Source organism: Tenrec ecaudatus, chromosome 13, assembly GCF_050624435.1.
Source record: "Tenrec ecaudatus isolate mTenEca1 chromosome 13, mTenEca1.hap1, whole genome shotgun sequence".
NCBI classification, from domain to species: Eukaryota; Metazoa; Chordata; class Mammalia; order Afrosoricida; family Tenrecidae; genus Tenrec; species Tenrec ecaudatus.
Window position 1 is genome coordinate 36,382,409 of NC_134542.1, and position 16,225 is coordinate 36,398,633.

Genomic DNA, 16,225 nt, shown 5'->3' on the forward strand with positions numbered 1-16,225 from the left:
AGACTACCCTTCAGAAATTTAATCCATTTCCATCTTAAGGTGCCCTCAAGTACTCATTTTAACCTGGTTAAAATACAGTGATTTTGTTCTGGGCGACATAAATATACTAAGAAAATCCTTCCCTGAATAACAAAACAAAACAAAAAAAATCAAAGGAAAGTATGATACGATTGTTTTAATGTTAAAAATAAAATGCAAACCAAAAATGGCCTCTCTGTGGATATTTACATACACATATACACACAGAAAGAGCAAAAGAAAACTTGAAAGATATAAAACAAATTAGTTAATCGTAATTTTTTCTTGTGAGGTTTGAATGATGCTATTTCTCCATTGGCATTTTTTGGGTATGTGTGGGGGGGGGATAAAAATCCATTTCTGTTATCCTAAGTAAAAAATTCATAAGAGAATCTATTACAGATGATTAAGCATTTATAATAGTATTGTTCCTACCTTCTAAATTACTAACTTAACAGCAAATTTACATCTGAGGATACCGAGGAGGATCTAAAATGGCATGGAATGATAAGCTTTCTAAAATGATTAGGTAAAATCATAAATTCAAATAGCTACTATATAAATAATGGCATTTATATACTCATTTTTAAAGTTAACTGTTTAATAACAATATTAGGTAATGTTTGAGAGTAATACCAAAAAAACCCAACAAAAAATCACTGCCATAGAATCAACTCTGACATCTAACAACCCTATAGGACAGGGTAGAACTGCCCGTGAGTTTCTGTCACTGAAAACACTCCCCTCCCAACAGTTTTATTGGCAAGTAATTTACGTATCATATAATTCCGACACTGTAACTCTATGAGGTTAAAAGCCTCATCTTTCTTTCTTAGAGGTGGCTGGTTATCCCAGTTAGCAGCTCAACTTGTAACCACTACACCATCAGGGCTCACTTGAGAGTAAAAGTTATGTTTAAATAAAATTCATATTTGAAGACTTATTTTTTCTGCCGTTTCACTAAAAATCTGAGCTGAAATAAACTCAAGCTTTGAAAAGTGGATTAAGAAGGTATTTTAAGATCTATGCTAAGCCAGCTTTTAAAAAAGGACTTATAATAGTATTTAAGAGTAAGGTAACACAGTCCAAATTGTTAATGTGCATCAAGTTGCTGACATAGGAAATACCAGTGGTCAATTCCGTATTCAGGAAAAGCAAGATGTCCAGGTAAGTGAGCTAATAAATTATTCAGGAGAAATTATTTATATATGAAGCATTAGCTAGAAAAGATGATCCACAGCCATTATATGTGAACAGGAACAATGACCCAAGAACTTGATACATCAAGGATACAACAGAAGTCAGAGACTTCTGAGCACTCTCCTGGGCTACAATAATGCAAGAAAATGCTATGAAGGATGAAAGCTATAAGAAAGCATGGAGACTGAATTTTCACAGCAAAGCTAAATTAAAGGTGCTTGTGATCTGAGGTGTATTTTGAAACAAAGTGTGAAAACAAATATATTAAAGAGAAGCTCTGAACATCTATCAAAAATGCACACTGGAGCTGAACAACACAAGAGTTAAAGAAAGAACACAACCATACAGGTCTGGCACGGCTGACGACACGCCATCCATTTTTCCCTGCCTACTTGGTAACAGAAATCAGTTTTATTCAGAAAGCAATGTACCTGGAGTAAACATCAAGCAGAAAACCTATATTCTCAGCCTCCTTTGCAGGTGGGTAAGTGTAGCAACAAAAGAATGGAGCTTCTGCAGGCAGAGAGAAGTACAATCCTTTCTATCTCCCCTTCTCTTTTCTGCTGACTAGGAACACAGTGTGATAAACAATGAGGGCACCTTGGTGGATTTGGTAATACCAAATTTTAACTTAGAGAACTACTGATTTGAAACAAGATACATTTAAGTTTTATACATAAAGATTGATGCAATGTTAAAATTAAAGAATAACATATTGTAGTTTATTTAAATAAATGTAAAAATAAATAAATAAAAATAAATGGGTAGTGGGGGCACAGGGCACTAACCCACCCAAGAGGAGGGTATTGTTTATATCTCCACAGGGAAAGAGGGACCAGACTTCAACCCAGTGCTCCAAGATGTAAATGCAACATGCCAGCATGGAGTAGGGACCAAGTAGAGAGGTCTGAGGGGCCGGCCCCAATCCCAACTACTGTGTGGACACCTGCCCCTCCCTCAAGAGGAATTTATTTCAAAGGACAGCATTGAATCTGCAGCTCTTGGAGAGGGACATAGCTGATCAGAGCACACAGGAGCTGATGAAGGGGGAGGAGGAGAGAATGGAGCATATCCTGGCCCACCAGGCCTTGAAGATGATGTTCCCGATAAGAGCAGCCAGTCCACAGACAGGAACACATGGTCGGCCCCACTATGAAACATGGCGTCCCTCACTGACCCACAACCCTACAGGGGACAACACTGGAGGCATAGTGTTGGAATTGTGCCCATCTGATCCCACCACACCGAGGCAAAACACTAAGGGGGTGCAACAGAACAGCAAGGGAATGGAGCAGCGAGGTGCCCAGTGAATGCTGAAGCTGGACTTTGGGGCCAGGACATGGTGCCCCAACAGACTGGACTGGAACAAACTCCTAAAGTTCAACAAACAATCCTTGAACTAACTACAAACTTTTCTTTCTTGTTGTTTTTTGTCATTGATTTGTTGTTGTTTTGTTATATATTGTTGCTTGGTTTTGCTCTGTCTTGTTTTTGTGCATGTTATTATCTCCGCACGTCTGTCTACATAAGATAGGCTGGATGAGCAATCTGGAGGAGAAAACAACAGGACCGACAGTTCCGGGGGGACATGGGAGAGGGAGAGGTGTGGGGAAAGGTAGTGGTGTTAACAAACCAGGAACAGGGAGCAACAAGTGATCCAAATCGGTGGTGAGGAGGTTGTAGGAGGCCTGGTAGGGTGTGATCAAGGGTAATGTAACCAAGAGAATTATTGAAACCCAAATGAAGACTGAGCATGATAATGGGACAAGAGGAAAGCCAAAGGATATAGAGGAAAGAGCTAGGAGGCAAAGGGCATTTATACAGGTCTAAATAAAGGCATGTACATATGCAAATACATTTATATATGAGAATGGGTAAATAGATCTAGGTGCATATATTTATTGGTGTAGTATTAAGGTAGTGGAAAGACATTGGGCCTCCTCTCAAGTACTCCCTCAATGCTATAATACTTTCTTCTATTAATTGGCATTCTGTGATGCTCACCTTCCTGACACAACCGCTGAAGACAAAGCAGGTGAATAAGCAAATGTGGTGAAAAAAACTGATGGTGCCTGGCTATCAAAAGATATAGATAGCATCTGGGGTCTTAAAGACTTGAAGGTAAACAAGCAGTCATCTAACTCAGAAGCAACAAAACCCACATGGAAGAAGCACACCAGCCTATGTGATCACGAGGTGTCAAAGGGATCAGGTATCAGGCATCATCAGAACAAAAAAATCTTATCATAGTGAATGAGGGAGGAAGGCCCATTTGTAGGCCACTGGACATCCCCTCAAGGGTCCCGGGGAGGAGACGAGCCAGTCAGGGTACGATGTAGCAACGATGAAACATACAACTTTCCTCTAGTTCCTGAATGCTTCCTCCTCCCCCACTATCATGACACCAGTTTAGCATACTTATCTGGCTAGACCAGAGGATGTACACTGGTACAGATAGGAACTGGAAATGCAGGGAATCCAGGGTGAATGATTCCTTTAGGACCAGTGGTGTGAGTGGCCATAATGGGAGGGTTGAAGGAGGGTGGGTTGGAAAGGGGGAACTGACTACAAGAATCTACAGGTGACCTCTTCCCTGGGGGACGGACAACAGAAAAGTGGATGAAGGGAGACGTCGGACAGGGCAAGATATGACAAAAATGATAATTTATAAATTATCAAGGTTTCATGAGTGAGAGAGGAACGGGGAGGGAAGGGAGAAAATGAGGAGTTGATGCTAGGGGCTTAGGTGGAGAGCAAATGTTTTGAGAATGATGAGGGCAATGAATGTACAAATGTGCTTTACACAATTGATGTATGTATGGATTGTGATAAGAGTTGTATGAGCCCCTAATAAAATGATTAAAAAAATAATGAGTACAAGAAAGAAGGAAATATTCTAAAACTGATTGTAGTAATAATTATACAACTCTTCTTGATATGATTGAATTATTGAATCAGATGATAGGTAGATTAGGTGCAAATAAAACATTTGGAAATGTACCTTCAGGAGTTATCAATGAAAATAAAATACCTATTTGCCTTTAAAAAAAAAAAAGGAAAACAAAAGACAGCTAAGCTCAGAGTTTCTTAACCAAAGCGTCAGTGGTGGGTTTTCAGGGGCCTGAGAACCCCCTAGAATCATCAAAACGTTTTTCTAAGTATGCCTGCTTCTGTGTCTTTTACAGGGACAGTTCAGAGGTTTAATCTAATTCTCAAAGGAAATCATGACTCCTTGAATCTTAAAATATCTTTTTCTTATTCTTGCTATTCCATTTCAAATGTTTTTTCATAGCAGATCTTTGAAACTGGCTACAATAAAAAATATCCTTTACTTTGAAGATGTGATTAAAATTTCCCTTTGTGAATTTTGATCTCCTCTGAGTGTCATTCCTTTATTTATTGTCTTACCTCCTCGCGGTAATTCTGTGTGAAGATAAGCCAGTCCTCTGGTCACAGAATGAGCCAGCCGGCAGGAGCTTACCCAGTCACTTGTATGGAGACTCAAATGCTTACCCAGGGAGCCCTAGAGGAAACGATGTATTTAAAGAGGAGGATTAATTGACTTTAACACAAAGTGGTAGATAAGTAGCGGCACTACCCAAAGGATTTACATAGGTGGGGTTCCTGAAGATATAATGAATTACCATGTTTCAGAATCTCAAAAAAGTTAGAAGATATTTTTGTATTTAGAAGAGTAAGATAGAGAGGAAATGATCATTGAAATATTATCCATCATTAAGTAGCCCCCACCAAAAAAACTTTCCAATGTTAAAAATTATGATTATTTTCTTTTCAAGACTTTTGAAATTTACTGAAATGCAATAGAAAAATAATTCTTTTAGACATTTTCTTTACGTGCACCTTTTATCAAGGAGCTCTGGGGGTAGTGTGAGTTATGTACCAGCTGGGCAGTTCTAATCTACCTGTAGGGACACTATGAGTTGAGATAGACTCAGTAGCAATGAATTTAGTTTTCTATATTTTATCAATACAAATACAAATCATACGTTTTGCAAGTATAAAATACAAGGCTTTTATGGATATCTATCTACACAGAGTTAAAGTACTAGTCCATGGAATGTTTATGAGACAAAGATCTTAAACTAGAATGAACATCGATTACAGCATGCTTTTTTCACTGAGAAAGCCTTGCGACCAAAACTAAAGAGAAAGCAAGAGAGCTGAACTAAATATACAAGTAGCCATATACTTAATTTACATTCTGAAGTGAGATTCTTATTTCATTGAGGAAAATTAAATAACCAGTGTGTGAAACAGAATTGCTCCATATTACATTAGTTCTACTGAAAGTATGATTGACAACTAATATAAATGTCCATTTATCTTGAATGAAGAACTTACATTGGGGTAATACTCCATCACAAGCAAATATTCCATGCGTCCATCAGCAGTTATTCTCTCGTCTCCAACTATAAAGCGAGCAATGTTGTCATGCTCCATCAAAGGCACTCTGTAAATGTTCTTCTCATTAATAAAATTCTGACGATTCGCAAAGGAAAACACTTTTACAGCAACTGGACGTTCATCCAAGGAACCTTTATACACTGCTCCATATCGACCCCGGCCAATCAGCTGTAAAAAAATGTTTTGAAGAAAGTAAGGCATCAATTCAGATCATAGTTGAACAATCAAGTTTACTAAACAAACAAACAAAAAACCCCACCAAATCCATATGGTAAACCACAGCTCTGTCCCATAGTTCAAAGTTCTCCATTATTAAAAGTCCACTGAAGTCCACTAGCATGACTAAGCAAGCTCTTACCAGATCCAGCTCTCTCACAGAAAACAAATATAAATTATAAACTATTAAAACAAATACAAATTATATAAAGCACTGGAGAAAGAACATAAGTAGGTAGAGTTTGAGATAAACACTAAGAAAAAAGCACTAACATGTACTATTTTTATTTATCTCTGTAAGCCTGCGAGAAGGCTGAAGTCAGTAAAATGCAGGGGAACAAAAATGCCAATAGGAAATCCACTGGTCTTTCTGGCCTAAGGAACCAGAGGACAGAGTTGGACGTGAAAGAATCATCTAGGAAAGGAGAAAGTCAGAGAGAGGAAACAGTGAATGCATAGGACAGAGGCCAGCTAAAGATCAAATACTGCACTGAGACTTTAGTTTCATACAGCACCCTTCAGAGGAAAATAAAAAAATCCAAGGTATCCATAACATTCACAATGTCCAGGATATACTCCAAAATTACTCATTCTATACCAATCTGGTTTTCTGAAAATTTCTCTAGATTTTTATTTAAACTGATTTTGTATTTGCTATAAAGTATTTTAGCAATTTTTCCAATAGAATGTATTTTAAATATATATAGTCAAATGTATCATACTTTATAAATAATGGTCACTGGCTTGGGGAATCCTTGATAGAGTCATTTCTAATGAATGTCATGATCATGAAAGAGGTAGCTCTAATGCTAAGAAATTTCATGATCACAAATGGGGGAATGCTCTTATCCCGAAGCTTCTAGCATGTTCACGCTGTCAGGACCTTGTTGATGGTCTCTTGTAGGGAAAAAAAAGTAACTTATTAATATGTGACTTTCTTAAAATAAAGTTTTAGCTTACACTTTTTACTACATTCCTATTTAACCTAATTTCTGGCACATTAACAAATGAAAATTAACCCCTAAAGAATATGGCCTCTTAATAAGAACGAGTTGCCGTTGAATGTGTTCTAATGCAACCCTGCAGGACAGAGGAGAATCACCCCACAGGGTTTCCAAGGCTACAATCCTTACACAAACACAATGTTCTATCTTTCACCATAAAGTTGCTGATGGATTTAAAATAGCTGACCTTTTTTGATCAATAGCTGAGCATTTAAGCACTGTGCAACCCTTACTCCCTTTACCATGCATTTATAAGATATATTTATTACCAGGAGCCCTGGTGGTATAGTGATTATGAGTTAAATTGTGATCTGCCTGGACGTCAGTTCAAAACCACCAGCAACTCCAAGTAAGAAAAGCTGGTCTTTCTAATCCAGAAAAGAGTTTCCGTCTGAGAAACCCACAGGGGGTCACTATGAGTCAGCACCGACGTGATGGCAGTTAGTTTGGTTTTGTTTTTTTAAATAAAATTTGTAATATATGCACAACAAGAATATTTATTTGGTATACACTATAAATTCTTTGTCTAGCAGAATCTTTGTCTTCTCAGAATCTCACAATTTTATTTCCATACTTAAAAGTCACCTACCTCAGTAAGCCCTTTTCTGACAGTTTTCTATGATTTTCACATCTTCGTCACTTTCTCTCAATATTTTTCTTCACAGTATTTACTACTACTTGAAATTATAAATTCACTTATTTACTAGTGTGTAGACTCTCCTCAACTAGAATGTAAGCCCTAAGAATACCTAGATTTTGCTCCAATATTCCCTGAATCTTGACTAGGACATGGTAAAAAATATTGAAAGCTCAGTAAATGGTGGTTAAATAAATGAATGAATGAATGAATGAATTAGTGGATTCAGTTACTGTCCCAGAGTGGAGTAGAAGCAAATGTTCATAATCTGACAGCAACCTTACCTCTAACAGTTTCAGATTATCTAGGTCGAGAGAAGGCTCTGAGGCTGCTGCCTCCATCATGTCCATGCTGTGAAGACCTTGTTTACGGTCTCCTATAGGAAAAAAATATAAGATTACTAAGATGCGACTTTTTTTTCCTTACTTTTTTGGGGGGTTCTTACATCTCTTATCACACACAACCTATATATTCATCCAGTGTGTCAAGCACATTTGCCATCATCATTTGTGACTTTCTGAAAATGAAGATTTGGTTTATACTTCTCATACATTTCAATATAAAAAAATTACAGAAGGGCTGCAACATTTATGCCTAATAGTAATGAGAGTAAACATATTTACTAACGTTAGGAATCACCTACACGTAAAGATGAATGATAAGCAGCTTGAAACAGACACAGTTTAGAACTTTAAAACCTTGAGTATTATATAGAGGCTTTACTAAAATTAATAAAACAAATGAATACTGATTTCCTAAAATTCCTCTCAAATCTAACGTTTATTAAAAAGTACTTAATATTATATGATAATAAATTATTACTGTTATTTTTGAAGATATGATACTGTGATTATTTACTATTTAAGTGCCTACATTTCAAAAATAATACCAAAGGCTAGCTAGAAGGATAGGATATTTTGATAGCTGTGGTTTGCTTCAATATAAGCCAACAGTGTGGCATGCCGAGAGTGAAGAGGAAAGACAGATGATGCAATACTGTTTCTATGTGGTAATTGTTATATTAGTGATAGGTATTTTGTAAAGTTTGAAACTTTTTCTTAAATATTGGGGGGGGGGATTGAGAGAAGAATGGGAACTACTGTAGCACATAGGTTTTAAAAAGAAAATATATATACCTAATTCACACACCAAAAATTTATCATAAAACATACATATTCTGATGAAAAGGCATGTTAATTAAATAGTAAGTACAGAAAAATGAGATTTTTACCTGTTAGCATCCTGTATCCAAAGCATAAGGCAACTATCAATACAGCTAGCGCAGAAACTGATGCCAAAGCAATGATTATTGTCTCATCTCGGTTAAAGGAATGAGGTGGACCTAAAAACAAAGGAAATGATGGTCATCCTTTCATGTTTTTTGTTAATACTAAATGCTGACATACTACCCTACAGAAACAATGGACTGCTATAAGATCAGCAGTGTCTCTGCAACAAAAGAAAACTTAATGATTTGTGCTAATTACATATAATCTACTTTTAAAATAACACAAACAATCTTACATAGATTTAGGACAGTGCACCTGAAATCTCCAGTATATCAGGCAAGCCCTGGCAGAATCCTACAGGTGGCTCTGTATCACTTGCTCAGGGATATAAAGCCAAATTATTTTACTTTTCTGAGCTCCAATTTCCTCTTCTGTAAAAATGCTACTCGCTACCTCACAAGTCTGCTGTGAAGCTTAGATGGGAAAATGTGAAGTGCTCACTACATTATCTAGTACAGAGTATTTATATAACAAATGGTAACTTATCAATATTAATATCATTAATGACAATAACATGGATTTGCAAACAGCTAAATAGACATTTGACTTGAAAATTCCCTCATATACTGTATGACCTGAGGAAAATGTATTCACCTATCTGAATCTCATTTGCAGATTGGGAACCAACATATATAAATCATAGGGCTATTATGCACATGTAAAATATTCCCTTTGTTAGTTCCATCCTGTGGGTCAGATCATATCAAGAGTAATACCATTTATGATGATGTCCACAAGCTAACACATTCAGATAGGGGCAACTAGTAACAGTGAAAGTCTGAGAACTCTGAAATGTGATGGCTACAATGTGGAAAAGGAGAAAACATGAAAGGATATAACTATCTGCATGTAGGAAAATGGACTTGTTTTGAGTAGCTAAAGAAAACAACTAGATTCAATTAGCATGTTAGATGACAGCTATCTCCAACTGAACATCAGGAAACCTAACCCACAGAGCTGTCCAAATGGAATGAAGTACCTTAGAAAGAACTGTTCATTATTTTTTACTGGTAGTGTTTGATGCTACTGACCAGAGTGGGCTTGATAACTAAAAATATAGTTACCTAATCATTCAGCACCTCTGGTGGTATAGCAGTTATGAGTAGGGCTGCTAACTGCAAGGTCAATAGCTCAAACCACCAGACACTCTGTGGGTGAAAGATAGGGCTTTCTACTACTCCAGTACTGAATTACAGTCCCAGAAACCCAGAGGGGCATTTCTATCCTGTCCAACAGGGTCTCTGTGAATTGGCATTAACTTGATGGCAGTGAGTCTCTTGAGACTCATTCTTTATATTGAAGATAAATCAAGCATTATTATTTTAAAACTTTCTTCCTTAATACTTTCTTGCGATTATGGGTTGTACTCACACTAAAAATCCTTTATTGTTATCTGGTGCTATTTCTGAGTCTTTACAAGGTGTGTGTGTGTGTGTGTGTGTGTGTGTGTGTGTGTGTGTGTATGATCTGAAGGGAGAAATACACACATACTTACAAACCTTTATTGTTATCTGGTGCTATTTCTGAGTCTTTACAGGGAGGGCGGGGTGGTGTGTGTGTGTGTGTGTGTGTGTGTGTATCTGAAGGGAGAAATACACACATACTTACATACCCCTCCAACAAATTAGAATATGATGAGCATTGTATAGAAGTAAAAAGACCCATGGCTGCTTTTATCTTTGGAGAAGCAGTAGTAGAAGATAACCCTATCATGCATGCAAATTGGGATGGGGGGAGGGGCTGGAGACAATGCTGAACATGTAACAAAATGCTAAAGGTTGAAAACAGTTTGGCATGCCAGCTAAAAATATCTAGGGGCTCTAAATAGAAAGAGAAGTTTGCAGTAGATTTTCAACTTTTAAAGAATTCTTTTCCACAGTCCTTCATCCAGTACTCACAAGTTAAAAAAAAAAAAAAAAGGTAACAGAACAAGAGAAATGAGAGAATCCCCTGAGGCACCAGCACTTAGGGTCTGTCTAAGTCTGAGGACTGGGTAAAAAACTGAAGCAAATTCACTAGGGATTCAAGGCCATCACTGGTTATAACCTGTAGCTGGGAAAAGATCAGAAACATGGAAGGAGATCTTCTTTGAAATTCTGAGGCTGAGAAAAGGTACGAGAACTGTAAGTAATCCTCCAGGTACTCATATCTCAAACACTGGTTCATTCTGCCCTCAAGTCATTAGAAACCTGTCTTATGGGGTCACTTTGAATACATAAAAACCAACTATCAACAAGAGAATGGAAAAATACATTGTGATGTGTTCATTCAATGCAACAGGACATAGCAACAGAAGTGATTTACACGTATTACATTTTAAAATATTCTAACAAAAACTACAGCTTTACAAAATATAAATGTTAAATACATATTATTCTAAAGTAGAAAAACAAAAATAATATGCTAAGATTTAACATAACTAAAGCTCAAAATATGAAAAAATAAACTGTATTAAGCTCTTTGGATATAGTATAAGAGTATAAAATAAAATAAACTATAAGTAAAAGCAAGGAATTGATTACCCTAAAAGAGAGAATAATGGTATACTTAAATGGAGCCTTGATGGCACTATTGGGCCCATGTTGGATGCTACCCTCAAGGTCTATGGTTAAACCCAGCAACCACCTTGTGGGAAAAGGGACCAATAGGCTCCAGTAAAGACTTACAAAGTCTCAGATGGTAATGGGTTAAGTAGGGAAATGGGAGTTGTGATAAAGGAACAAATGTACAAAGGTCTATTATTTGATATGAGTTTGATTATACTTTATGTAAACTATATTTTACTATAAAATGCTCACACACACAGAAAGAGAAGGAGATGCACTATAATGCTAAAGATAATGGGAGATTCTTAAAAGTAAAGATTTCTATTTCCCCAATTCTACAATGAATACACAGTACTTTTCTTTTAAGCAGAGGAAAACATAACTGTCATCTGAGAACTTCCTGCCCTCTAGTTCACAATGTACCAATTTTCATATATGAGCTGCGCCCTTAGTAACTCAGTACAGAGTGTACTTTTCTATTAGTAAGGAGTTATCATCTAACATCTTACTTTTGGGTTCCCGACTGTTCCAAAAGTCTGGGAGTTTTGAAATGCAGACATCTGATACTTGCTGTCCCCCCAAAAAAATTCTTCCTAAAACTATACCAACAAAAAAATAATAATTTCCAGCCTATTTCCCTTTTCTATAAAAATCTAAACATACAAAAGGCATCTTGTCCTAATTTATAGCAGTTCCACATTATTTGTAAATTCTACTTTTTATTAAATAACGAGAGATTCGTCAAAGAATAAGCTATCATCCTATATCCTATTGCTCTCCTTGAGCAATATTTTAATATCCTATAGGACATTCCATAGCCACTCCTACTGCTCTCTCTTCCCAGGAACTAAAGATATCTAGAGTAGGCACATAATAATTCAAGTCCCCTGAGATATACAACTTAAGAGAACAAACATCAAGATAATTGAATGATTTCCTTAGAATTAATTAAATAAGTAAATAATGAGTAAAGGAGAAAACTATTTAAAAGATGCTCTAAGTACAGTTTGGCATGGTTGTGAGCTGTTGAAAAACCACAGAGGCATCAAGATTATCTTGGATCTGAGCAGAAGGTTGGGACGCATCACAAAGACAAGAGAACTACAAACAACAGATCTATAAAGAATAAATGCAGTTTAAAATTCAAAGAAAGCATTTTGTGTAAGTGGGAGTACTGTTAGTAGGATCTTCATAAGCAGCTGACTTTGTTAATGACATTTCCAAATTACAAAGTACTGAGTACAAGTAGTATCCAAAATATGCGATCAAGTATATTTTCTTCTATTTAAAGGTCTTTATTTTATTCAGCCACATTAACAAACATGGCACTGTATTTAAAATAAATGAAGGCATGCTCTTCATAAATACCTATGAAAAACTCAGGGGCCAGCAATCTAAATAAAAAGCCACATTACACTGAAGTAGAATTCAACAGATTTTGCATTCAATACATGCTGTCCTACTACAAAGAACGAGAGAGAAAGAGAGAGAGAAATATCGTGAGAGCGAGGGAGCACTTTCTACTCCTATAAACAGTCTCAGAAACCCTCAGGGCAGTTCCACCCTGTCCAACAGGGCTGCTCTGGGTGGGCATGGGCTTGATGGCAGTGAGTTGGTTAGTTACTACACGATGTCAGAAAATGTTGGCCTAGTTTTGAGAAGATGGAAACAGCGATAACCATCCTTAAAAATGCTAGTTGAGCCACAGGCAAACATTGTCTTGACAAGACTTAAACATGTTGCATGGAAATGTAAGTGCTGGGTTTTATCTCACAGGCAAGATAGCCTTGAGTGAGTGATATTTTCCCTTGTGCTGTTAGATGTTGCCAAACCAGGAAAAAGCCACTGGGATAAAAACTTGAGAAACCTTATTTAGCATATGACCTGTGCAAAGATATTTTTAAGATCTTAAATGGTAGCAAAGTCAAATACTGATTATATAAATCGATGGTGAGAAGCTGGTAATTAAGAGCTTTAAATGACTTTTGAAATTCAACAGGAGAAAGGTTCCTGCTTAGCTGGGTAGGGAAAAACTTGCATATTAGAAAAATCTCTTGGATGCTGTGTTAGTCTGGGTACTTTAGAGAAACAAATCCATAGAAACTCACATATAAGAGAGAGTTTTATACAAAGGTTACGTGCACATCAAGAAAACATCCCAATCCAGTGCTGCCCAAGCCCACAAGTCCAACACCAATCCACAAAGACCTCCTCCATCCCAAAAAACACACGCAATGATGCTGACTGGGCGTGTAAACATCTCAGCGCTGGCAGGGGTCTCCACACGGCTGCTCTAGCAGCCAGGCTGCATCGGGGCAGATCCATGAAACTTCTTCTCAGGGATGCCTTGCAGGAAGTGAGCCTTGCAAGAGACCCGAGAACTCGAAAGGTGAGGCTCACCGAGCCATTTATCCCTCAACCCTTCAATTAACCCCACATGTTTATCGGCCAGGTTGGCACAATAAATGAACTACCTTAGATACGTGGGATAAAGGAGCTAATAAGTAGATATGAAGTTTACTATAAATTGAACATGTATACTATTATAGTATACTATAATTTGAATATTTTAAAGATATCACCTCTACAGTGTGTAGGGTAGCAACGATGAAACATACAACTTTCCTCTAGCTCTTAAATGTTTCCTCTCCCCACTATCATGATCCCAATTCTACCTTACAAATCTGGCTAGACCAGAGGATGTCCACTGGTACAGATAGGAACTGGAAACAGGGAATCTAGGACAGATGACCCCTTCAGGACCAGTGGTGAGAGTGGCGATACCTGGAGGGTAGAGGGAAGGTGGAGTAGAAAGGGAGAACCAATTACAAGGATCTACATTTAACCTGCTCCCTGGGGGATGGACAACAGAAAAGTGGCGAAGGGAGACATCGGACAGTGTAAGGTATAATAAAATTTATAATAAAAATTTATAAATTACCAAGGGTTCATGAGGAAGGGGGCAGTGGAGAGGAAGGGGGGAAAAATGAGGAGGTGATATCAAGGGCTCAAGTAGAAAGTAAATGTTTTGAGAATGATAATGGCAACAAATGTACAAATGTGCTTGACACAATGGATGTATGTATGGATTGTGATAAAAATTGAATGAGCCCCTAATAAAATGATTTTAAAAATAAAAAAATTTAAAAATAAAATGATAATAAGATATCGCCTCTACGCAACATACTTTTTAAAACTAAAAACGGAGGACATAAATTAACAATCAGTTATTTTTTAATTGAGCTATTTTGTATGCAGTGCTGATAAAAACATAGAGTACATTTTCTGTCTTCCTAAACAAAATATACTGGAGACAAATTTTCTTTCTTTTGAAAATGTATTTTCTGTATGCTAGGAGTCAACATTCTAAATACCAATTGTTCTGTGTGACCCTCTTAAGGGTCTACTATAGTCTTAGGCCACTGGCTTTTTAAAAAAAATCTGCTTCCAAATTTTCCAACCTTTCATCTACTACCTCTTTGATGTCAACGTGTTTGTTTCACTTAATGTTTCTTGTAATTTAGTTTCAGTTTCAAAAAGAAGCCTAAACCTGCTGTAAATTCATGTAAAATATGCAAGATAAACAAAAAAGACTCAGAATTACCTAAAAATATTACATAGAGTTTGTAGCACCTATTGCGGCTACTCACAGGATTTTTAGTCTCCTTCAAGATACATACATTCTGACTCATAGCAACCCTGTAAGGGCCGGGTAGGCTCGTGCGTTTCTGAGACTAACTTCTCCATGGGAGCATGTGGTTAACAACCCAATGAACCACGGGCTCCTACAGATACATCGAAGTGTCTTCGTAGCTAGGCTGCATTCTAGATAGGTATGTCATTTGCTGTATATAATTTCACTTCCCTCAACTCTCAATTATATACATTAGAAATCTGTGTCATTTTTCTCTCTTTTAAAAATAAGTTTCGGCACATTTTAAATGCAGTTTTTGTGGTAAAATTAGGTGCCTCAGCTGATATTTGGGTTGGCTTATACTCGAGTATATAGGTAATATTTTATTGTTTTCATTGAGAGTTTAGATAGCAAGTTAGGCTCCTATTTAACTATTTGACAAATTATTCAGTAACACTGACTATAGTTTGAGCAATGTATCATCATTCTCATGAATTGTTCTTGTTGTTCCATTTACAGATAAAATCTATTTCTCTGCCCCCTTAGCTTCTCTTATTTTCTTTAGGGTAACTGTTGATCATTTGGTGTCATATAGATTTTTTTTAAGGCGCATAGTACCATGGATGATAGTATTTTATGAGCCACTCATTCTTTAGCTAAAAAACCTACAGGGATAGTGTCTGTTCAAGGTGTAAAGAGTATCTCATGGGTATAGTCTTAGGGAATCCTCTACTCTTAACTATTAAGTCCAGACTTTTTATTAATTTGAATTTTGTTCTGCATTTTTCCTATCATTATATCAAGGTACATCTATTGTAGGCTTGATCTGAGCTTTTTCTATCTAATTTTCACTATCTAATTCTTCTGGTCTCGGGATAGGTAAGGCAGTGTTTCATGTAGACTATTAGTTCTATAGCCTGATTTCTTCTCACATTTCATCTTTGGTTTTATTCTTTCTCTATTGCTCTGGACAAGTAGAGACCAATAGGTGTATCTTATAGGGCCACTTGCAAGCTTTTAAGACCCAGACACTATTCACCCAGCTAAACTTTGTGAACTTTAGTATCCTAATTGACTTAGTTGGTCCACAAGACTATGGTCCCAAGTCTTCAGACCCAGAAAACCAGTTATGTCTAAGAATTATCTGTAATTGTGCCTCCTGTTTACACACACACAAGCTCACATGTATATACCCATATACCTATCACCTTTCTTTGTTTCCAGTTGAAATAAAAGGTTTGGGGGAGAAACAAGTA

General features: G+C 36.8%; 1 protein-coding gene across 1 annotated transcript in view; it reads right to left on the reverse strand.

Moving 5' to 3' along the window:
* Positions 1 to 16,225, reverse strand: part of BMPR2 (bone morphogenetic protein receptor type 2) — a 156,029-nt gene that overhangs the window by 47,721 nt on the left and 92,083 nt on the right. The window contains exons 4-7 of the mRNA XM_075529307.1: positions 8,732 to 8,842; positions 7,785 to 7,876; positions 5,581 to 5,811; positions 4,627 to 4,741 (exon numbers count right to left, since the gene is read on the reverse strand). Of these exons, the coding sequence (XP_075385422.1) occupies positions 4,627 to 4,741; positions 5,581 to 5,811; positions 7,785 to 7,876; positions 8,732 to 8,842 (549 nt within the window). The remainder of the gene's footprint in view (positions 1 to 4,626; positions 4,742 to 5,580; positions 5,812 to 7,784; positions 7,877 to 8,731; positions 8,843 to 16,225) is intronic.